The 23,707-nt window shown below is 40.0% G+C and overlaps 1 protein-coding gene across 1 annotated transcript in view; it reads left to right on the forward strand.

The window, feature by feature from the left end:
* The window catches only part of LOC121875268 (beta-1,4-glucuronyltransferase 1-like), a gene marked incomplete at its 3' end in the record, with an annotated part of 117,718 nt that overhangs the window by 87,865 nt on the left and 6,146 nt on the right, over positions 1 to 23,707 (forward strand). The window contains exons 4-5 of the mRNA XM_042379728.1: positions 8,320 to 8,521; positions 21,937 to 22,136. Coding sequence (XP_042235662.1) covers positions 8,320 to 8,521; positions 21,937 to 22,136 — 402 coding nt within the window. The remainder of the gene's footprint in view (positions 1 to 8,319; positions 8,522 to 21,936; positions 22,137 to 23,707) is intronic.

The following is a 23,707-nucleotide window of genomic DNA, read 5'->3' on the forward strand; positions in this document are numbered from 1 at the left end:
GTCGTAGTTTTAAGGGGACCTATTGTATCTCTAACCTTTGATTTATACAGTTGATAAAAAGCTTTGGGGTTATTTTTCGATTCGTTTGCTACCTTGATTTCATAATTTCTCTTTGCTTTCCTAATTTCTGTTTTTACCTGTCTTGTTAGGTTCTGATAGTAACCAAGTAAGTGATTTTTGCCTTTCTTAACTTTTCTATATACTCCTTTCTTTTTCCCTAGAAGATCTAAGAGTCTATTATTCATCCATTTGGGTTGGTTCCGTATCGATCTGAATTTTCTTTTTGGGATGTGTTTATTTTGGGCATTATTGATTGTCGCAATAAATTGTTCATAAGTAGCTGCTAAATTAAATTCGGGGTTATCCCGTCCTAAGTTGACAGTTTCCTGAGGTGTGGGGGGGATTAATCTTTTGACCATAGGGTCATCCCTTAGGTCTCTCCTTAAGCTACCGTAATTAGCCTTCCTAAAATCCGGGATCAGGGCCGAATTTTCCTTCTTCCTGCCATCCCATATTATGTTAAAATATATGGCTTTATGATCACTGTTTCCTAGTTCGTCTCCAATCTCAACATCTTTTACTAGATTTTCATTATTACTGAGAACTAAATCGAGGATATTATTTCCTCTAGTGGGCGAGTTTATGAATTGATATAAAAAATTATCTTGTACTACTTCTAGAAAATCTTCAGATTCATTATCGCTAAGTTGATTTTTCCAATCTATGCCTGAAAAGTTGAAATCGCCTAGAATACATACATTGTTTCTATCAGATGCCTTCTTTATTTCCTCCCATAGCAATTTACCATCGTTCCTACTCAAATTAGGTGGTCTATATATAACACCAATGACTACGGATTCACTGCCCTCACCAATCTCTGATTGTGTTTGTAGTGTTGGAGGGAATATAAGTGTCTAAATTTTTCAGTGTGTCTCATTCATCCCAGTCACAGACGCTATCCTTCCACGGGTCACTGACAATTCATTTTGTTTAGTAGATTTAAGTGTTCTTGTGCTGGTTCGGGATTTTTCTCAAAGGGGCGCTTCCACTGCCATTACCATCTAACAATCTTTAATAAACCCCAAGTCAAGTGAGAAATTAAAGTCCAGTAAATTCCGACCGGTTACACACACATTTATATATATATATATATATATATATATATATATATATATATATATATATATATATATATATATATATATATATATATTTATTTATTTATTTCATTAGCGGTTAGCGTTCCCCGATCTGATCATGGGCTCGTGGGCCGTGGGTTCGAATCCTGGCAGGTTGAGGTGTTGATTATATATATTTTCGGTATATATATATATATATATATATATATATATATATATATATATATATATATATATATATATATATATATATATATATATATATATATATATATATATATGCAAGTAAATCACTGTAGGTGCGCTTGATCTAGGTATATGCTGATAACTGACAGTGAAAGAAGAGTAATCTTCTTAATTACAAAATTGTCCAGTTTGTACATGCCATTACTCAAATTCATGTTGAATGCTTCGGTATGTTTAATGAGACTAGATTCTATGATTTTCCTACTATCAATTGAATTACAAGGTAATATTGAGGAGGCATTATCCCAGTCAATGCAATGCTTGTTATCCCTCAAATGAACAAACAGAGTATTGGATTCCTGGCCTGTCCTAACACTATATTTATGTTGTTTAAGTCTAGTTACAAGATCTTTACCTGTCTGGCCTAAGTAAAACATATTACATTCCTTGCAAGGAACTTTATAAATGCAACCAATTGTGTTGTTGGGGGAGTTCTTGATTAACATTTGTTCAACAGTGCATGAGTTTTTAAATGCCACATTGACGTTCCAGGTTTTTAGTTGTAAAGGAGTGTGAGAAATTTTTGTGAAATGGTAATATTAAGATATTCTTATGGTCATGGGTGGGCTTGGGATCAGTTCTATAAAAGTTTTCTTAGTAATGTTTAGGCATTTGTCTATGAAAGATCTAGGGTATTTAAGGTTTGAGCCAATATTATAGATATATTTATATTCCTCATCAATGAATTCCGGGCTGCAAATTCTCAAAGCACGTAAAAACATTGTTGAAAATACTGACTGTTTGACTCTATTATGGTGGGCAGAATAATAATGAATGTATGAACACACATTAGTTGGTTTTCTATAAATACTGAACTTAAAAGTGTTACCTATTCTGTGTATCAGACAGTCTAGGAATGGTAATTTACAGTCATGCTCTAATTCCACAGTGAATTTGATCGAGGGAGCTAAGTTATTAAGTTGTGGCAGGAAAGCTTTTAGGTCCTCATTACATGGCCAGAGACATAATACATCATCAACAAATGTAAACCAGACTGCTGAAGGTGGTAAAATATTACTTAATAGTTTCTTTTCAAAGAATTCCATATATAGGTTGCTTAATACAGGTGAGAGTGGATTACCCATTGCCATACCAAATTTTTGAGCATAATATTCTCCATTGAATTCAAATTTACAATCCTTAATACATAGTTTGATGAGTTCGATGAAGTCGTCTTTCGAGACGGGCAATGAAATATTATCCAGGGAATCTATGAGGAACTCCAGTAAATCATCAACTGGGACCTTTGTAAAGAGTGATGTTACATCGAAACTGACCAGTTTAAAATCATAATTAATGTGTAAGTTATTGAGTTTATCAACCAATTCCATATTATTCTTGATATTAGAGTTAGATATGTTGCCAACTAGGGGATTTAGTAAAGATACTAACCATTTAGATAGTTTATAAGAGATTGACCCAACTGAGCTAATGATGGGTCTTGCTGGGTTATTAGGCTTGTGGGTCTTGATTACACAGTACATGTATGGCAGTGGAGGGGACGTTGAAGTAAGATGTTTAATGAGAGTAGCTTTGCCTCTCAAACCAACTAATGTGTGTTCATACATTCATTATTATTCTGCCCACCATAATAGAGTCAAACAGTCAGTATTTTCAACAATGTTTCTACGTGCTTTGAGAATTTGCAGTCCGGAATTCATTGATGAGGAATATAAATATATCTATAATATTGGCTCAAACCTTCAATACCCTAGATCTTTCATAGACAAATGCCTTAACATTACTAAGAAAACTTTTTATAGAACTGATCCCAAGCCCACCCATGACCATAAGAATACCTTAATATTACCATTTCACAAAAATTTCTCACACATTCCTTTACAACTAAAAACCTGGAACGTCAATGTGGCATTTAAAAACTCATGCACTGTTAAACAAATGTTAATCAAGAACTCCCCCAACAACACAATTGGTTGCATTTATAAAGTTCCTTGCAAGGAATGTAATATGTTTTACTTAGGCCAGACAGGTAAAGATCTTGTAACTAGACTTAAACAACATAAATATAGTGTTAGGACAGGCCAGGAATCCAATGCTCTGTTTGTGCATTTGAGGGATAACAAGCATTGCATTGACTGGGATAATGCCTCCTCAATATTACCTTGTAATTCAATTGATAGCTAAGTAGGAACATCATAGAATCTAGTCTCATTCAACATACCGAAGCATTCAACATGAATTTGAGTAATGGCATGTTCAAACTGGACAATTTTGTAATTAAGAAGATTTGTAACCAGGTGAGAAGGTTGGGTCACCTTACCCTCTGACCTGACTACCGACCGTTGCCATGCTATTTAAAGATTAGTAGGGTCATTACCTAATACCTGACCATTGTGGACCTGGTCTCACCCTCCTCTGTATATATACACCTTGTTTTGTACTTCTCTTTAGTCTGCACTCACCCCTGAAGAAGTGAATTACACGAAAGCGCTTGGGAACATCGCGTTTTCTTCTTTCCTTGTGGTTATCAGCATATATATATATATATATATATATATATATATATATATATATATATATATATATATATATATATATATATATATATATATATATATATATATATATAATATCAGAAATTTCAGAGTAATTTCAAATGCCCCGCCATGAGTGATACTGAGCGTTCAAGGTCATCTGAGGGGAGGGAGCGCTGCCTGCTCGTAGCGAGAGACTGCGGAACTAGGCCTATATGATATTAAATGTAATTTACCGAATTAATAATGATGCGATTCATGAAGTTAAGGGACTATTATTGAATTTGAAATTATTATAGATCGTTTAGCAGTCTGAATAATGTTACGGGTGTCCCAAGGAGTTATTAGTCAGGCGGTAAATATATCACGTAGGCCCAAGCTAGCGCCTTGGGGAGACGAGACGCTGGCTAGGCCCAGTCCCGGAGAGCATTCACACAGACAAGACGTTCCGCGCGTCCATCAGAAATAGTCACGTGGCCTAGTCACCTGTGCTGCGCTATTGCAGTATAACAAGTAAGTCTCATTCGATCTCAGACAGGGTTAGATAGGGCAGTGATAAAGTAAACTAGAGCTAACAGTGAGTTCATTTCAGGGTTTCCGTCAGAACCCACTTGATTGGAGTTGACCGGAGTTGATTGGAGTTGACCGGAGTTGCGGAGTTGACCGGAGTTGACTGCGAGAGATTGACTGCCGTTGATGATTGAGGGTGGCGATTGTCGCCATTGGACCGATCAGTGTAGGCCTGTCACTGTTTAGCGGGGTAGCAAAGGATCTCTTGAGTGAACGAGTGCTCCCGACAACTAAAACGACACGGGACCAGCATCAGCAGTGGGTGATCAGTTCTTACCACTCCGGTGCACAACCCCACATGTCCCGAGCAGCTAGTGAAACCCTCTTGCTAACGGGAAGCTAAAGTTTCTCTCAACTGTACAAGGTCTGATTGGCTCACTCCCTTCCGCTTTATGGACGCACTGGGAGTACACTGAGGCTATCTGAGTAAACTAATGGTCACACACTGAGACCGTGAGTCTAGGTCTGTAGGAGATACCTAGAGGAACATTTTCCCTCCCTTATTACGGGTGTAGTTAACACCATTCCTCAGACTGATATTATCTTGACGTGTGTAGTTTAATAGTCTCTAAATAATTTTGATAATATTGTTTTGAATGTTTGTGCCATTAAGTGGAACCAGAGTGATACTGTGATTTGATTCTTTTAATGCCTCTAATTGTTCTTCATAATTCTGATCTCAGGTATAACCTTGTTCCCCAGAGTAGTGGGTAGGTTAGGTTAGGAAGTGTACATCTGTTGGGGTGCTATTATCTTGTTGAAAGCCCTTAAGGCCTATTCATTGTAGAATATTTAATTTCTTATATTTTATTACCATTCCTCAGTGACTGATATTATTTTGCTGAAAACCCTTAAGGCCTATTCATTGTGGAGTATTTAATTTCTTATTTTTTAGTACCATTTCCTAAGTGACTGATATTATTTTGTGAAAGCCCTTAAGGCCTGTTCATGTGTGCAATTAACATTTCTTAATACTTCAAATTTATTGTTGCCTGTGTTTCTAATAATTTCTATGTCATTTATAACTTTTATTCCCCAGAGTAGTGTTTTAAGTTTAAGTTAAGAGGTGCACATATTGGTGTACCATTATTTGATTGTGTTTGTAGTGTTGGAGGGAATATAAGTGTCTAAATTTTACAGTGTGTCTCATTCATCCCAGTCACAGACGCTATCCTTCCACGGGTCACGGACAGTTCATTTTGTGTAGTAGATTTAAGTGTTCTTGTGCTGGTTCGGGATTTTTCTCAAAGGGGCGCTTCCACTGCCTTTACCATCTATTAAATTTTAATAAACCCCAAGTCAAGTGAGAAATTAAAGTCCAGCAAATTCCGACCGGTTACATATATATATATATATATATATATATATATATATATATATATATATATATATATATATATATATATATATATATATATATATATATATATATATATATATATATATATATATATATATATTTAACGAAGAGGAGAACCAGGGAAAACACAAACATTTTGACTATGTTTGGTTTCTTTAATCACTAACGTTTCGGAAAATCTTTTTCCATCATCAGAGCCTAGAAAACAAAACGTTTTAAAAAGTTTTATTTAATACAGGTGATATACAATAAAAACGTAACATTATTCCAAAATTTACCTTCCGCAAAATTACAAAAGAGCATTATAATTTTAAACCAATAAAAATGACGAGACCTACGTAATGAAACTATGCTTTCCACGTAACAAGTCCATTGTTGAAGTTATATATGTATATATATTGCCCGTTAAGTACCTGTAAAAGAGAGAGAGTGAAGCAACATTTCGGCGAAGAGCAAGGGAAGAAAGATTGTCAACTGAAGGAGGAGAGTTAATAAGACGAAATGCCTTTGATTCCACCCTATCTAACATTTAGCGCAGAAGAGCCACCCCAGATATGAGAGCAGTACTCCAAGTTAAGACGAATGAATCCCTTATATACTTGAAGCAACTGCTCAGGAGTGAAGTAACTACGGCATATGTACATCATTCCTAGCTTTCGAGAGGCAGCTTTAGCAATGTTGAGGATGTGTGGCTTCCATGACATACTAGAGGAAATGGTGAGGCCTAACATATCTATGTTAGAATTTGGCAGAATGATAGCGTTCTGAAATGTAATTGGTTGGATGCTTATATGAGCAATAGGGGCTGGGTGTAAATGGGGCTGCCCAGTATAGGCCAATAGGCCCGCTGCAGTTTCCTCCATTCTTATGTTCTTATGTTCTTATGTTCTAGTGGAAAAAAATATCGTTTTGGTTCGTCTGTTCTAATATTTCTCAAGTACTTAATATTGGAAGAACAAATACTGTCAATGTATAGAGCCTTAACAACATCAACCTAGAGAAGTCGACTTGTGAAAGAGACTTAGGGGTACTTGTAATCCCGGACCTACGGCCTAGGAAACAGTGCGTTAATGTTCGAAATAAGGCAAACGGAGTATTGGGTTTTATATGTAGTAGTGTAAGTAATAAGAGTGCAGAGGTCTTATTGCAACTACAGTATATCTTGCCCTCGTCAGGGCGCACCTCGACTATGCGGTTCAGTTCTGGTGCCCTTATTATAGAATGGATATCAATTCACTGGAGTCGGTGCAGCGAAGAATGACGAAAATGATTCCGGGTCTTAGAAACCTTCCATATCAAGATAGGTTAAAGAAGCTAAACTTGCATTCCCTAGAAAGACGAAGAGTGCGGGGAGATATGATAGAAGTATTTAAGTGGGTGAAATGAATCAACAATGGCTATATAGATAAATTTCTTATAATATTCGAGCAGGATAGGACTCGTAGCAACAGATTTAAGTTGGATAAGTTTAGGTTTAGGAGGGAGATAGGAACGAACTGGTTCACAAATAGGGTGGTGGAAGAGTGGAACAAGCTTAGCAACTTTGTAGTAAGTGCTGGAACGCTGTAAATTTTTAAAAGGAGGCTAGATAGATTCATGGATGATAGAGAGTGGTAGTAACTCTCGACAGGAGCTGCCATGCACAGGTTAACCGGCCTATTGCAGACTCCTTATTTTCTTATTTTCTTATGTAATGTACCAAGTTACTTAGCTCTGTGCGTGGTGCCGAGATATAATTTGTTGAAATATTTATCAAACAATAGGTTAGTCTGTTCAACCGTTTGTGTTGGTGTGTGTGTGTGAGACCATCGCAGTGAGCTCTCGTCGAGAAAGACCACCTAGCCTCACCTCTCGTTCAAGCAGGGTGTCCTCGTTATCATGGCTCGTGACTGCACATACCGGTACTTCATTTCCTTTTCTTACAATACTGAGCTCATGTTTTTCAATACAGCATCTACATTCGGTCCCTTTTATGACTCGGCAAACATTCACCATCCGTATTATGTCTGTAATACTAGAGTATTACAGACAAAATATTACAGACAAAATATAACCATTTGTGTTAATAATATTTTGAAACTTCACAAAACTTTAAAGTTATTTAGGTTAGATACATTTTTGCATTTATAATTTCCATATTAATCTTATGAAAATTTAGATCCATCTATTAAAGATTTTAATTTTTCCTTGTCTATTAAATCCCCGCACCATTATGTATAATGTCGACCTTTTTCATCTCTCAGAAAACATGATTTAATTGTACCAGGTCGACAAACTATACAGTAAATTGAGTTTTTGTTGTACGTTCGTTTATTTATGAACATTCCTTTTGAAATAATCACGATGTGTAATCACGATTACGATCATATCAGCATATTTCTCACTTTTCCTGGTACCTGTACTGTTGACTTCCTCTGTGTTCTTTGTTTTCTCTCCAAGAGCAGTATAGCAGTTGGTGAATGCTGTTTAAATGCATTTTTTTTTACTCCTCCGACCTTGGGTTGCGTAGGTACCAACGGCGGAAGAGGTGCGAGCGAGGAAGGGTGACTGTGAGCAGGGGCTCAATCTAACCAAGGCGACCACGTACCGTCATCAGAATGGACTATTATACCCCGTCAATGTGGGCAGGAACGTGGCCAGACTTGCTGCGCAGACCTACTTTGTCCTGCCCTCCGACATCGAGCTTTACCCTTCCGTCAATTTCATACCCGGTAAGAAATAATGAAGAGAGTGGGGAATATTTTAGTCAAATTAGGGACACCCCTTCACAAAGTTAATTGGTTCTAAGACATCATAATATAGATCCACCAAAATCCACTGTGGCGAAATATGCCTAGTATGCAGGAATTCAATTAACAGACTCATTTCCATTACATAGGAAATACTGTCATATATTAGATGAGCATTCTGAATGGTTTCATAATGTTAATGTTGTTTTTGGGGACGAGGGAGTCACGGTAAAAGTATATTTCAGGTACAGTTGCCACCACTTCCGCCCTTAACAGTAAACCTGGTCTCACCCGAGCAATGTGACAATGCTGTAAAAGTGTAAAATATTCCCAGCCAAGCGAATGGTATCAATGGTAGTGAATCAGCAAACTTAATGTGATTCTGTTGAGTTCGTTTTGAGAGCCCGAACCAGTGTAAAGAAGTTCTATATTATCGTTTGTCGCAACTGACACTTGTGACATACTGTATATGAAATGTGCATTTCGTTGCAATTGAAAGTGGCATTACTGCCGTCTAAAGCTATTTGATTCCAGCAATGTTTGCAATGTTTGTTTGTAAAAAAAAAAATTGTGCTAAATGCCCTTATTGCCACCCCTGGTAACCCCCTCCTCTGTCTATTTAACCTCTCTTATGATACTGGTCAGCTGCCTCACTTATGGAAGACTGCCACCACCATCCCAGTCCCTAAACCAGGCAGACAAGAAAGAGTACTGCTCACTGCATCGCTCACTACATGGCGAACACCTCAGCCAAAACCTCCCTCTTCGTTGACTTCAAGGGTGCTTTTGATAAAGCCAATAGTGAAGTGATCCTTGAGTGCCTCACTCACATTGATGTGAAGGGCAAACTCCTCACGTGGATTGCTGACTACCTCTCCCGTCGACAGGCTCGTGTCCGGTTTCAGGGCCACTACTCTACGATCAGGGACCTTGATCTTGGCACGCCTCAGGGAGGTGTACTCAGCCCTACACTCTTTAATGTACTCATGAACTCCATCTGCCGCCTCAACGACATCTTTGCTGAGCGCGCCCTTGAAGGTCACATCATAAGCTACGCTGATATCTTCCTCCAAATTACTACAGTGCAACATGAACAACCTATACTCTCCACGTTCGCCCGGACCTGTCAAACACTCGGGCTAGTCATCTCACACACTAAAACCAAGTTCATCTCTCACTTCCGGCGTGAGACACCGCTGACTCTGCAAGGACAAGACATCGATCAAGTACGCACCGACTGGTACCTTGGTCTACCCGTGCGAGCCACTACCAGCGCCACCACCTCCTCTGTCGCCGCCCACGTCATCTCCCAGTGCCGCCAACGAACGAGGCCCCTCCAGCCCCTTACTCACTGCCTCAAAGGAGCCTCTGTCATGGTCCTACGTCTCATCTACATTGCTATCGTCAGAGCTGTCATAGATTATGCCTCTCCTGTCCTTGTAGTTGCCTCCCAGCGGGAGAAACAAAGCATAGAGAAAATCCAAAACAGAGCGATGAGACTCATCCCCGGCTGCCCTATGACCACCAGAATAGAAGTCATGCAGCGTGAACTAATCCTGCTTCCTGTCCGCGATCGAATTACTGCTCTCAATGCCATCCTTGGTGTTAAACTTCTTCGCAGTGAGAAACCGACTCCCCTGTCCCGCTCACTGAACTCAGATCTTGACTCCCTCCTGCGCCGGCCTGCCCCCATTACCTCTCCCTCCCTCTCTCAACACTGGCCCGTCCACACTGCTGCTGACATCCTGCGTTATCACCTCTACACCCCCTCGAACTCTCTCCCTCCCTAGTACACTCATCCGCCTCTACCGCCGTGGACCTCCCCGAGTATTGATGTTGTCGTCCACACCTTCCCTGGTCGTAAATCCACCCAACTGCGGTATATGCTCAAACTTAACTGCCTTGAGCAGATTAATGATGTCGCCTCCTCTCTAAAGACCTCCCTCCCTCCTATCCTCGTCTACTGTGATGGGTTTGTCACCACGCTGGGCTGCGCTGGGGCAGCTGTGTGGATTCCTGAGCGCCAGGCCCGCAAGAAAATCAGGGTCCATGCCTGGGCCTCCTCCATTGACACTGAAAGCATAGCCATCCTCGCGGGCATTCATGAAGGGGCGACCTATGCTCGCACTGAACACCGGAACCTCCTTATAATCAGTGACAGCACTTCTGTGCTAGTGAGGCTCGAATTACCCTCCCCCTCCTCCCCTGCCGCCTAACACACCCTAGCCGCCATCGCCGGGCTAGAACAAACTGATGACATCCGTGTCAAGTTTATTTGGATCCCGTCACATATAGGAATAACTGCCCGTGACACTGTTGATCGACTTGCCAAAGAAGCTACACAAGAAGAAGATATTGAAGCCACCCTCGCCCTCTCCCTGAATCATCTCAAATCTCGCATACACGCCACACAACGAGAGGCATTTGACGTAAAATGGACACACCTGAAACAACGGGGTAGCGTCACATTATGCCACTATGACGCTGCAACCGGTGACGCCAACCGCCACTACAAAGAGTATTAATCTCTGACTCGATCTCAACAGATTATGTACATGAGACTGCGCCTAGGGTACAGGTACCTATGGGAGTACATTGGCAACCCTGAGCCTGGCCGCACTGTTTGTAAACTTTGTGGTCAACCCGACTCTCACACCCTCCCTCACTACATCCTCACTTGTCCTATGACCTCCTCCTACAGGTCCCCAGCCGTTACCAACACCTCTTCCCTCCCTGACCAGATATCCTTCCTCCTAGTCACAGGCCTGGCACTTGACATTATTAGGGACCTGCCACGCTTTGCTATAAACAGATGAAATGTACCGGGAATTCCCCCCACACACACTCATCATTCTGTCACTTTTTGTAACTTGCTGACAAAACCTATGACCCTTCAGGCTTCCACACCCTTAATGCATGAGTCATAAAGGCAAGCATGAACTTAGCATGCTCCCCAGTTGGGCACTGTAAACGCTTCTGCGCTTCACCTTGCACAGGATGTAAGGGGGTGCCCAATAAACTAGCCCCCTCCGGGGCAATCTGTAAAATCTGTACGTCAGATATACTGTTTTGCTAACATGAGCTGACCTCGCCCAGACCTCGCCCAGACCTCGCTCACTACCCGAAAGAACTACAACCTCATCTATGTATAATGTCAACAGATGAGGCACAGTTGAATAACTTGGTGAATAATTTGGGATTATACATTTGGGTGAATATTTATATAATGCAAATGGTGCCGTTACACCGTTCGGCTACCTCCAACCGAGACCTCACGATTCAAATCCTAGGTGTACCTAACCTTGTTACAAAAAGGTGTGCTTTAGCTAAACTTTTTCTTCTTGCATATGCTTTTGCAATTCCTCCGAAAAGTCTTCTTAGAAACCATGGTGTACCTAGAAGAAATCTTCCTGTAACAAATTATCATAATAATCAAGGAATTGATAAATATGATGGTAGGTATAATGAAACCAGGTGCGATTTTACCGGAAGATAAATATAAGGAAGAGAATCCTATAAGTCAGGAAACTGTGTCTCATTAATATAAGATAGTAAGTTTAAGGTTATCAGAAACAATATGAAGATAACTGAAATTTATATTTAAGGAAAATGGTATGGGAACCAATTCAGAAGTAATGTTTGTAACAAATGTAAGATAATGGCGAGTAGGCAAGGTTGTGAATGAATTACTGCTAATTTCACAATAGTCTGGTGATATATGGTAACCTTCTACTACTAAATGTTTGCCTACATCCTGACATAAAAGTATCACACTGGTTTGATTTGGTGAAAAAAATATTGCAGTTAAATTCTACCCCGTTATCTGAGAGTATCACTTTAGGTGTAGAAAAATGACAGATTAGAGGAGTGACTAATGCATGAGCCACTAGTTCAGCCGACTTGGTCTACAATGGTGCTATTACCACAAATTTAGAGAAATGGTCAATGCAGACAAGAACGGAACTAGAGCCTCGGTGGCTTTTTGGTAGTTGCAATCAATCGATCGCAACTCTATTCCATGGACGTTCCGGCGTCAGGTATTTTAAGATTGGAGCGGGATCCATCGTTGTTCCCTTGTGTTTTGCACAAGATAAACATTTAGCAATGTGATGCTCGACGTCGGTCCTCATAGTTTTCCAAAAATATTTTTGTCTAATTTCTATTAGACATCTGTCTCGCCCTGGATGCCCAGCTTGAGGTGCATCATGGAAGAGGGTGAGAGTGTTTTCCTTTAATTATGTAGGAATAAAATTTGAGGGATTAACTCTTCTTGTGTTTTCACTGAGGGATATTGTATGTCGTGCCGCAGCTCAAACTATGAGAGTGGTAGAGGTAATTTTGGCAAATTTACCTCATCTCCCAATTCTAAGGCATATATAACCTTGGACCACAGTGGATCCTGTAATTGTTCTGCCCTTAACTGTGACAGGGTGAACGTAGGTAGTGGCGTGACAGGAGCTATGTATCTAGATAGCGAATCGGCTACCACGTTCGCACGGCCCGGCAAAAACTTGAGTCTGGTGCGAACTCCTGTATAGTTAGATACCAGCGAGCTAAACGCCCTGATTAGTTCTTTCCATTATATAGTTGTCAGAGCTACATGATCTGTGTGAACTGTGATCGGATATCCCAAAATGAGATCCCGAAAATGCTTGAGAGCTCACACTACAGCTAATGCTTCTAAGTAGGTAGTAGGTAGATAGGCAGCTACAAAACAGGGAGGTACTACCGCCTGGGAAGATATTGGAAGCATAATGTGTTGTCTAATGGTAGAGTCTGCTGCCATATGGAATCAAGAAAATTGGGACCAAGTCCCAGGTTGCTGATCTGAATTTCTGCCTCATTTACACACAGTTGCAGGGTCTCAATTGTTTCTCTTACCATTAACAACGCAACATACATATATTGTTTCTCACTCTTGATCTTTTTTTTATTTTTTTATTTCATTATTATTATTATTGTTATTATTGTTATTATAATTATTATTATTATTATTATTATTATTATTATTATTATTATTATTATTATTATTATTATTATTATTATTATTATTATTATTATTATTATTATTATTATTATTATTATTATTATTATTATTATTATTATTAAATTTTTGGCCCCCAGGCACCGATGTGGGTCAGTAACCTGTGCCCAGGTGGCCTAATCCCCGTAAAAAAAAAAAGTGAGTAGCTGAAAAGAGTGTTTCTGCATTGTTGAGGGTGCGACTGGCAAATGCTACTACTCGCCACTTTTCTCGATGACCAGTTTGCATGAGCACCTCCCTTATACCTAGACCTGAGGCATCAGTACACATGGTAAATGGTTTTGCTAGTCCGGAAAGGCTAACACCGGAGCATTCGTTAAGGCGCTCTTGATAGCTTTAAAACTGTCCTCTTGTTCGTTATTCCATGTAAATTCCACATCCTTTTTGAGGAGTTTAGTTAGTGGTGATGCTAACTTGGCATAACCTTCAATGAAGGAACGGCAGTATTCTGATAATCCTAGGAAACTACAAAGTTGATCTACGTTCTTGGGACAAGGGACCTGCTTCACCGCCTTTATCTTGCAATCTATTGTGTGTATACCATTGCCATCTACTACGTGTCCTAGAAATTGGATTTTGGATTTGAGAAATTCACATTTGGAAAGTTTCACTTTCAATCCAGCTAGATGTAGCTTTGTTAAAATTTCTCGTAGTTTTTTTAAATGGTTTTGTAAGTCTTTGCTTTCTATGATAAGCTCATCCAGATAGACATACAGTAGACTGTGTAAGCTTTCATTCCAGCAAACACAGTGTTTATCATTCTTTGGAATGTTAGCGGCGCATTTCTTAGGCCAAATGGCATTGTTACGAATTCCAAATGTCCCTTAGGCATACTGAACGCAGTTACCTCGCGGGAATCCTCATGTAAGGGAATTTGCCAGTACCCGCTAAGTAAATCTAAGTTGCTGAAGACTGCGTTGTCTTTTCCTAGTGACTGTAGTAAGTCAGTTAGGACAGGCATTGGGAACCTGTCTGTTACAGTTGCCTGGTTGACTCGTCGAAAATCTATGACTGGTCTCCATCCTCCAGCATTCTTGGGAACTAAGAATAAAGGTGAGTTCCATGGTGATGAGGAAGGTTGGATCACCTTTTGGTCCACCATATCTTGTACTATTTGCTGGACTACCGCCCTCCTGCTGTGGGGTAGCCTATATGATGGGATGTAGTTGGGTTAGTGTCCGGCTTGAGTGGAATGAGATGATTTGTCAACTTTGTTTTACCTGGGGTTTCTCCAGGTAATGCTATGATTTCCTTGAACTCGGCTAGTAATTCTAAAAGATCACTTTTGCCTTGAGGATGATCGATTACTTTCAAGTGTGGGGCGCTATTTTATCTACAATATGTGATCTTTCGTTCGTTTCCCCTGTCTTATACTACCGATTGGTAATTCTAATGGCTCTTCGACAACCGCTTTGTCGTAAACAAGGAAATTACCTAAACAACATCCCTTTCTTAAGGAAATTGGTCCCCCAGTTCTATTGAGAATGAGGAAATATGTGAGACTACCTATTCTAACAGTCCTTAAGGTAGACAAGTGACAAACCTTTCACCCGTGAACTTTCACTCAGACACACATCATATTCTGTTCCTTCACTCACAACTGGCAAATGTACTGTGACTCTAGTTACTTCCTGGCTATGTAACCGTTGTACACAAGTTAACACAGCAGGCGTTAGAGTCCAGTTCTGGCCGCTTTCATCAGAAATGTCCTTTGAGCTACTAGTTGGAGTTTCAGAGAGTGACTCCATAACTAATTGCCTCTGTGCCAAAGACTCCTCCGCGCCTGTCGAGGCAGTTATTACACGAACACCCGAAGTAAGCAATGGATGTGAAGTTTGCATTGCGTGATATGTTTTACAATTATGCGTGATTGTTTGATCACGTGGCTGAAAGTTAATGTTGTTCTGCCTTAGAGTGGTCAGTTCAAGTAACCCATCCGCTGGCAAAGAAAATGCCTTGACTATGTAGAAATCCGCCAGAAATGCGGATTCCTGACACACCGGACAGAGGAATGTCTGTAGGTCTTATTGGCCACTTATTTGGAGGATATCGCCGCCGGAGTTCATTGAACGACTTTAAGGAAATGACATTGGCACAGGCCCCCGTATCATTATCTAGGGATAACCGATTGTTACCTGTCCTCGCTCTAACAGTCAACACCTCCACTTTGTTTAACGCGGCGATTAATGAGTCGGTGATGGAAGCGTGGTTTTCTTTAACCGTTGACGCTATCCTAGATCGTGTTGCTGGACGCGCTCCTCTTCCCCCGAAGGCTGTGTACTTGTTTCCCGTCGATTTTTCATTTCTTGTGTCATATGCTGTATATTTATACAATCTTCTGTGTTGTGGTATGGAGACTGATGTACTATACACCATTTATTCGGGGTGCCTTTAGTGTTTGAAGACATTTTATTTGCTGCGTAATGTCCCTTTGGAGTTTTTGGTTTAGCAGGACTATCTGAAATTTTAAAGTCCTGCGAGTATCCTTTTCTTCGATCTTGCCTCTCGCTGGTTGGGTAGTTTGTCTTGTCTGCTTGTCTTGCAAACCAGCATTTTTCTGTGGCATGTACTGTACCTATGTTTGCAAACTTAGCAAAAATGTATCTTTTTGGGTTTTGTTCCAGTGACAGACTGTGGTTGTTCCTTAAAGCTGGTGACTGGTGCCACTGACAGAGCCTTCGGAGTATTTTCTCTGGGTTCCACAATTTCCTCTACGTATTCTACAAGTTTAGTCCCTTTTTAAACTCTGTCTTTCGGGCTTTTTTGCGTAAGGGTTCATTTAATGAAAAGATAAACTAAAGGAATTCAATATTCCTGTAGCAATTTTCTTTAGACAAGTTGTCATTGTTATCGAAACAATCTAAGGAATCAATGTAAAATTTGACTCCCGCACAAATCTGGACGTCTTGTTCGTCACGTGCGAGCAGAGTGTAACCTGTCCGCTCTGCCATCTTAAAAATCTAAGTAAGCGGACCTCCTTTGGAACCTGACCCAAAAAATTTAATTAATTATTTCTTTAACGTTTGTTAGTCATCCGTTTCTTCATCAATGGCTGAAGCATAGATACCTCTAGCTGTCCGACTACCTGACGTATGAAATTTTATCTAGGTCATTAGTTTTTTTCTCATTACATCTTTGCATTTACGCAAAAATGTTAAACTATTATAATCTGGATCCTTGGCAGTAAACGCTTGTACCTTAATATTATTTGGAAGTATCTTTACCATTTGACAGGCCGATGCAGTCTGTGTGTTAGTAGAACCACCTGTTGCCATTTTTGTTGGGTTAGTTAAAGCGCTAGCGTTAGTGACAGGTGATGACAATGGGTAAGTGTTACCTGAACTTAATTGTATACTGTGTAAATCCTCAAACTGAGAATCTATGAAATTTTCAGTTAGCTAAAGTCGGTAGGTGTTAACTCTATTTGGCTAATTTGTGGTAATTCTTCCTCACTATCAGTTGCCACTAGTTCCTGTGAATTATTAGATGACTGGCTATCAGAGTATGAGTCACTAATTTCCTGTTTGATACCCAAAAAATTTTGGAAGAGGGTCCATATATAGGAATATTTATCACTTCACCCACTGTATAAAACTCACTACGTTGCCCACTCATGGAGTAATGCAAAAATATTTCTAATGAGTTATGAAAATGAAGAGAAAAAATATTAGTTATTAAAAAGTATGAAAAAGTACTAAAAGTAGAGAATATATATATACATATATATATATACATATATATATATATATATACATATATATATATATATATATATATATATATATATATATATATATATATATATATATATATTTCTTAGCCCAATAAAGCACGCAGACTTCACCTAATAACACCTCCCCGCCAGAATCATTTCTGGCGAAATTCAATATATATATATATATGCCGCCTCCAGGCATCACTGCAACCGCGTATGGACGCCACCTTCGGGAGGCTCCACATTGTCTCACTGTAGTGCATTGGTAGACCACATTTTGGTTTTGCCATTAGCAACAAGTATGTACAGATTTTTCACGATTCCACTCTGGAGCATCAACATGAGAAAGCAAAGGAAACACCAGGTTTAGGCCAACCTTCTTTAGAGACTGTCCCTGGCTTTTGTAGATGGTCATGGTAAGCTCATTTTAACCGGGAATTGAAGTCGCTTTAACTCAAATGGCAGGTCAGTGGTGATGAGAGGTATCCTTGGTATAAAAACGTCCTCTCCTTTAGCTTTTCCTGTCAATTGTAGCTTCAGTACATGGCATGATGTTCTTCCACCAGTCTTGTGCCATTGCAGAGCCTTGGTGGTTCAAGATTTCTTCAGGGCATTATAGGAGTTCCAATCTTGAGTGGTGGTGAGGAGGCATTCCAGCGGTAGAATTAAGGAATTCTGAGGGTACTGGACTGCTTGATCCTGGTCGATTACTGTATCAACATTCGCTATGCCACGGTAGGACGCCACCCTCTGGGAGGCTCCACATTGTCTCACTGTTCAGTCCCCAAAACTTCTTCTTCCATCAATAGTTCTTTAATGGTGTATGTAAGTTTCACTACAACGGTGCAGCAAAAGTATTTTTTTAGCCTTAAACTGTTAATATTTTATTGTCTAATCATCACTACATATAACACCACCCATCATCACTACATATAACACCATCCATCATCACTACATATAACAACATCCATCATCACTACATATAATATCATCCATCATCACTACATATAACACCATCCATCATCACTACATATAACACCACCCATCATCACTACATATAACAACATCCATGATCACTACATATAACATCATCCATCATCACTACATATAACACTATCCATCATCACTACATATAACACCATCCGTCATCACTACTGTACATATAACACCATCCATCTTCACTACATATAACACCATCCGTCATCACTACTGTACATATAACACCATCCATCTTCACTACATATAACACCATCCATCATCACTACAGATCGGTAAAGTAGTTCGGAGATTCTCATGCGGACACACACACAAACAAACAAACACACAGACATACTTCTATATATATATATATATATATATATTTCATTAGCCCAATAGCACGCAGACTTCTACATACAATCAACACCTCAACCCGCCAGGATTCGAACCCACGGCCCATTAGCCCATGACTGTGACACGGGAACGCTAACCACTGGACCACCAGGATACTAAAAGCAGTCCTAGATTTTGTTATATTTCACACAATGCCTGTTCAACGAGCTTATGGCACCGTGAACCTCTAATGGGGACTACCCGTATCACATAGGTGGTCAGAGTAACGTTTTACCAAATCCGGCTTCGAAACACGAGGATCCATCTATATTTCATTAGCCCAGGCTGGACGAACTACTTGAGGGACAACTCAGATGTGTCTAGAAGCTGTCCGACACCACTGTCCTCGTCGGACACCACAAAACCCTACCCAAAGAGGGTAACTGTGCCAGTCAAGCCTTACTGCAGACCCAAACGCTGCTACAAATGCCAGCACTACGGTCATACTGTCAACAAGTGTAAAGCGCAGGAAGACATCTGCTCCCTGTGCGATAACCCCGGACACCGCTACACCGTCTGCCCTTATACAGTGAAAAAATGCGCTGCCTGTGGCGGCCCACATTCCTCCGCCGACCGGACCTGCCCCAAATGGAAGGAGGAATGCAGGATAGCCAAGGCTCGACTCGACAAGAAACTGAGTTACAAAGAGGCCCTCCTTGCTGTACACGCCCAAGACAAGAAAAAACAAGAAGAAAAGAAAAATCAAGAAAAGAAGACCCAAGAAAAGACACGTTAAAAAGAAACAAGAGCACCACGAGACCCCAGGGGCAGATGCCCTCATCAAGATCACCCCCTCCGACTTCATTCACATCTACGAACACCAAGGGCACGACGACGACTAAGAACAGGACCCAAACACTACCGAATGGACAGTCCAAGAGAGCAAGAAGAGGAGGAAAAGAAGAAAATCAACTTCAAGCTGACAAGACTACCAAGATAGAAGACAAAGATATTTCCTCCAAACAAGAAAACACCACACCCAATCAAGCCGACCAAGTGCTGAGAAACCATTGCCCAACCCGACACGCACCTGACGTTGACCTGGCGCTCACCTGACTCAGGGTCCTGCCCCCTCCTCGCCGCGTCCAGGCAGGTTGCTGCTGCCTCTAACTTAAAACCCAAAATAACGCAAGCTGTGTTTAGCCACTGCACCTTTCCTCTCCCTCTAAAATTCACTTCAATCCTCTCTTTTTCCTTCCCCTGAACCTCCTCCTCCCCTGTCACTCGCATTTATGTTATGTTATGTATGCTTCCCTCTGGCTATGACGTCAGGAGTCGATGACGTCCTTCTCAGGGAGGGATGACGTTACGTCTTACGGCGATCCACCTGAGGGGCTGACCTGGGTCTTGTGGCGATCAGCTGGGGACTGACGTGGGGCTATCCTCTGTCTTGGTGAGATCAGCCTGGGGGATGACCTGTGTTGGTGCGATCAACCTGGGCGTTGACCTGGGGCTGTCCTCTGTTGCACACCGACGAGTCTTGATTGTTTAAGCAAGAGATTGTTTGATTGTCTGGAACCACTTTGACAACCTAACTAAACTCCGGTGATGTAGTGTTAGCTGGTAATAATCTCAGCCCACACCTGGGTAGGCTCGGCTGCTCTCGTCTCCGGTCGGGGTAACACCAGTAAGATGTGTCACTGAGGGTTTGACTGCTAAGTTGGCAATATTCTGTAATGTTTTTGTTACCACTGTGTCTCTATGTATAAGTTCTGCAAGTGTTTATAGCCACTGTCCACTTAATTTTCTTGTATTTGCTTGTTTGTTGTTGATTCACTTAAAGTGCCACTTAAGTAATTGGAATCACTTGTTTCGTTTGTTTCCAAGTGTCTGACCGATTCTCCAATCCGTCTCACATCTTGCCACCAGTGTGTTGGTTCTTTTATAGATATATATCACACGCAAATATATACAATTAGTTCTGGAACTAGTAAGTGGCTGGGCTGAAGTAAACACTTTGCTGTTTTTTTTTATTGTTGAAAAATATAGTTTCACAGGTACTAAGTTCAGTTGTGAGTATATTGTACCTTCTCTGCTAAGGGAAGTGTCTTAGTGCACTTATATAGGAGAACACTTAAGTGAGGTGTTCACTGGGTAACAAGTGCTATGAGTCTGATCTATCTCCTGTGTCAATATCAAGAGAGAGACGAGGAGCAGGCCAGGTCTGTTATGATTTGGTTGACCTCGTCTGCCCTCTAGAGTGTGAGAAAGGAAACATGCCAGATATGCTGTTTTGCTAATATGAGCTGACCTCGCCCAAACCTCGCTCACTCCCGGAAGGAACTACAACCTCATCCATGTATTATGTCAACAGCTGAGGCACAGTTGAATAACTTGGTAAATAATTTGGTATTATACATTTGGGTGAATATTTATATAATGCAAATTGTGCTTTTACAATTGCCATGGTCTCTAGAGTTGCATCCTCTTAATTTGGAAACAAGACATATAAAGGGGAAGGATAATATCATAGCTGATGCTCTTTCAAGAAGTTCATTGCGACATGTATAATTATATTGGTTGAATGTGAATTGTTATTTTGTTTTTTGATAGGTGATTGGTAATATCTGATTTTATTAACTAACCTTTTATAGCCTGGTGGTTTTCTTTTTTGGGGGAAGTGTTATGATGAACTACTTCATCAGTTTGTTTTGGGAACACTCTGGTCACAAGATGGCCCTGGCCATCACTCAGTCTGGGGTATACAATTCGCAGATCTACTAGTACAATAGTATGTGGAGCCCTGTGATTGGTCCTGGTCGGGAGGTGGAAAATCTGGTGGGTTCCAGAGTCAGTTACTGAGTAGAGGCAGTGAAGTCGACGTCTAGTCTTCTGTCTCCTAAGCCATAAGTATCGAGTGTTAATGTACTCTTACTGCTCCATATTCCAGAGTTATTATATTTTATATGGTGATGTTTAAGATTTAGTGAATATATATTATACTGTGATAGTAAGGATTTAATGTTCATTTAATATTACTTGTGAGTTTTCTGATTTCTTTTGTGTTGTATATATTTTGTATAAAGCTCCGTCATCAGCTTTGGTTATACTTTTGTAAATAAATAGTAAGTTTGGACTTTTAAGGTAATTTTCCTTATTAAACAGGTTGAAGAATTTGTTAAGGGAGGGGCGGGTTAAAAACTCGCTTTGTATCGTAATATATATATATATATATATATATATATATATATATATATATATATATATATATATATATATATATATATATATATATATATATATATATTCAAAGTAACTGTTTTCCAGAATTCTTCAAGATGCTCAAACGCAAAGATGCCTCCCGCACAACTAAGCCTCGGATATATGTTCTCTCAATATTTGAAGTGAAGGCTGAAGAGTCACCACCAGAGACCAAGAGAGAACTATTGAAGATGCTTAAGTCGAAAAAAGCAATTCCATTCCACAAGTATTTGTGTAAAATATGCCATACTGTTCCACAGGCAAAGGTAAGTTATTTTGTTGTATATTCTGAGGTTATCGAATGTGATGACAGAATAGAAATGCCGGTATGTGTTACATTAATATAATACCCGACATTAAAGTAACCTGTTAGCCGGTGAAACCTCTCAGTTTGGGTCGAGGCCTCTCCATTTCCTTCTCATCACTTTCTGGCTTCATGCCTCTGTTTTTCATAAATGTAACAACATAAAAACCCAATGATACACCAACACCACTTATCTTTTATATGTTGGCTGAACCTGCAACTACAACTCTGGGAAACTGTAGACGACTGGCAAAAGCTGGCAAGCTCAAGCCGAGGTTTGGCTTAGTACATGAATATTGGGCGCTAGGAATTTTTACTGCATTAAGACAGGTGTAATCGCATAAGATGCTTGTCAAACTTTCATTTGGGGTTGTTTACAATGGTGTTAAGAGTGTCGAAATAAGAACCACTGAATAGATTACTGGTGAGCATGTGAACTTGGATTGATTCGTTATGTGGACACTGAAGCTTAAAAAGTAATGCATTGATTTATTTGAGGTAGTTTAATAGCAGTTAAAATTTAGATATTATATGTTATACTTGAATATAGTAACATTAGTTTTGATGTGTTTAATGAAACAAAGTAATGTTTATTATATTAGTCTCGAATACTAATGAATGAGTGAGTGTTCGATAATTATTTGTGGATTCGCAAATTGAACGTCTTTTGTTTATGACATCATTTCCGCCCACCTTTGGTCGCTTAGTTTTACCTCTCAGAGCCGGGTGACTTTAGTATTAGGCTGACATTGCCTGGCAGTCATAAGATAAGTATCTCCTCTCCTATTGTATATTTCTAGTGGTATAACGTGTAAACCTTGCTCGACTTTTAAGAACACCAAGTATTATATAGTGAGATTTTGGGTAGTCATATTTCGGAATTCCACGGTAAATATCTTACTTGTTTATGAGTTACGTGTGTTGGATAACCACGTTGTCCGCGGTAGTTTGTTAATTGAAATAAGTGTTTAGTCATTACTTTTATGATTATTTTTTTGTCACTCGGTTGAGTCACTTGTTTGACCAGATTTAGTTTGTCTTTGTTTTATTTTTGTACATTACTGATATATTTATTTTTTGTTTGTTAATATATGTAATTAAATTTACTTCATGATGAGTGGAAATGGGTCGAGCTTGGCCAGACTGTCGTCATTGAGGACTGACCTCGTCTCGTCATATTTAGTGATACATGGCTGAAATAGTGGAGCGGCATAGCTACAATTTTCACAACAATTGTGCATTTAACGATGAAAGCACCAAATTTGGCACAGCGATGGAGTAATGGTATATGAACATTTTCAGATATGGAACCACTCGATACTGGATTTGAGTAGCCGCTATAAATCAGGGGCGGATCCAGGAAAAAAATTCAGGTTTCACCACGTTACTGTCTTAGTCCTGTGAGACCGTCTTAATACTGCGAAGCATAGGGAAATAATAGGCTATAGGTGGAGATGTTCGGGGTACTTGGTTCTAACTAAAGGAGCGAACATAAACACCTGTAGAGTTCTGTAGGTTCTTATTAACGGAAAT

The sequence above is a fragment of the Homarus americanus genome, unplaced genomic scaffold (genome assembly GCF_018991925.1).
Source record: "Homarus americanus isolate GMGI-L3 unplaced genomic scaffold, GMGI_Hamer_2.0 scaffold56241, whole genome shotgun sequence".
In the NCBI taxonomy this organism is placed as follows: Eukaryota; Metazoa; Arthropoda; class Malacostraca; order Decapoda; family Nephropidae; genus Homarus; species Homarus americanus.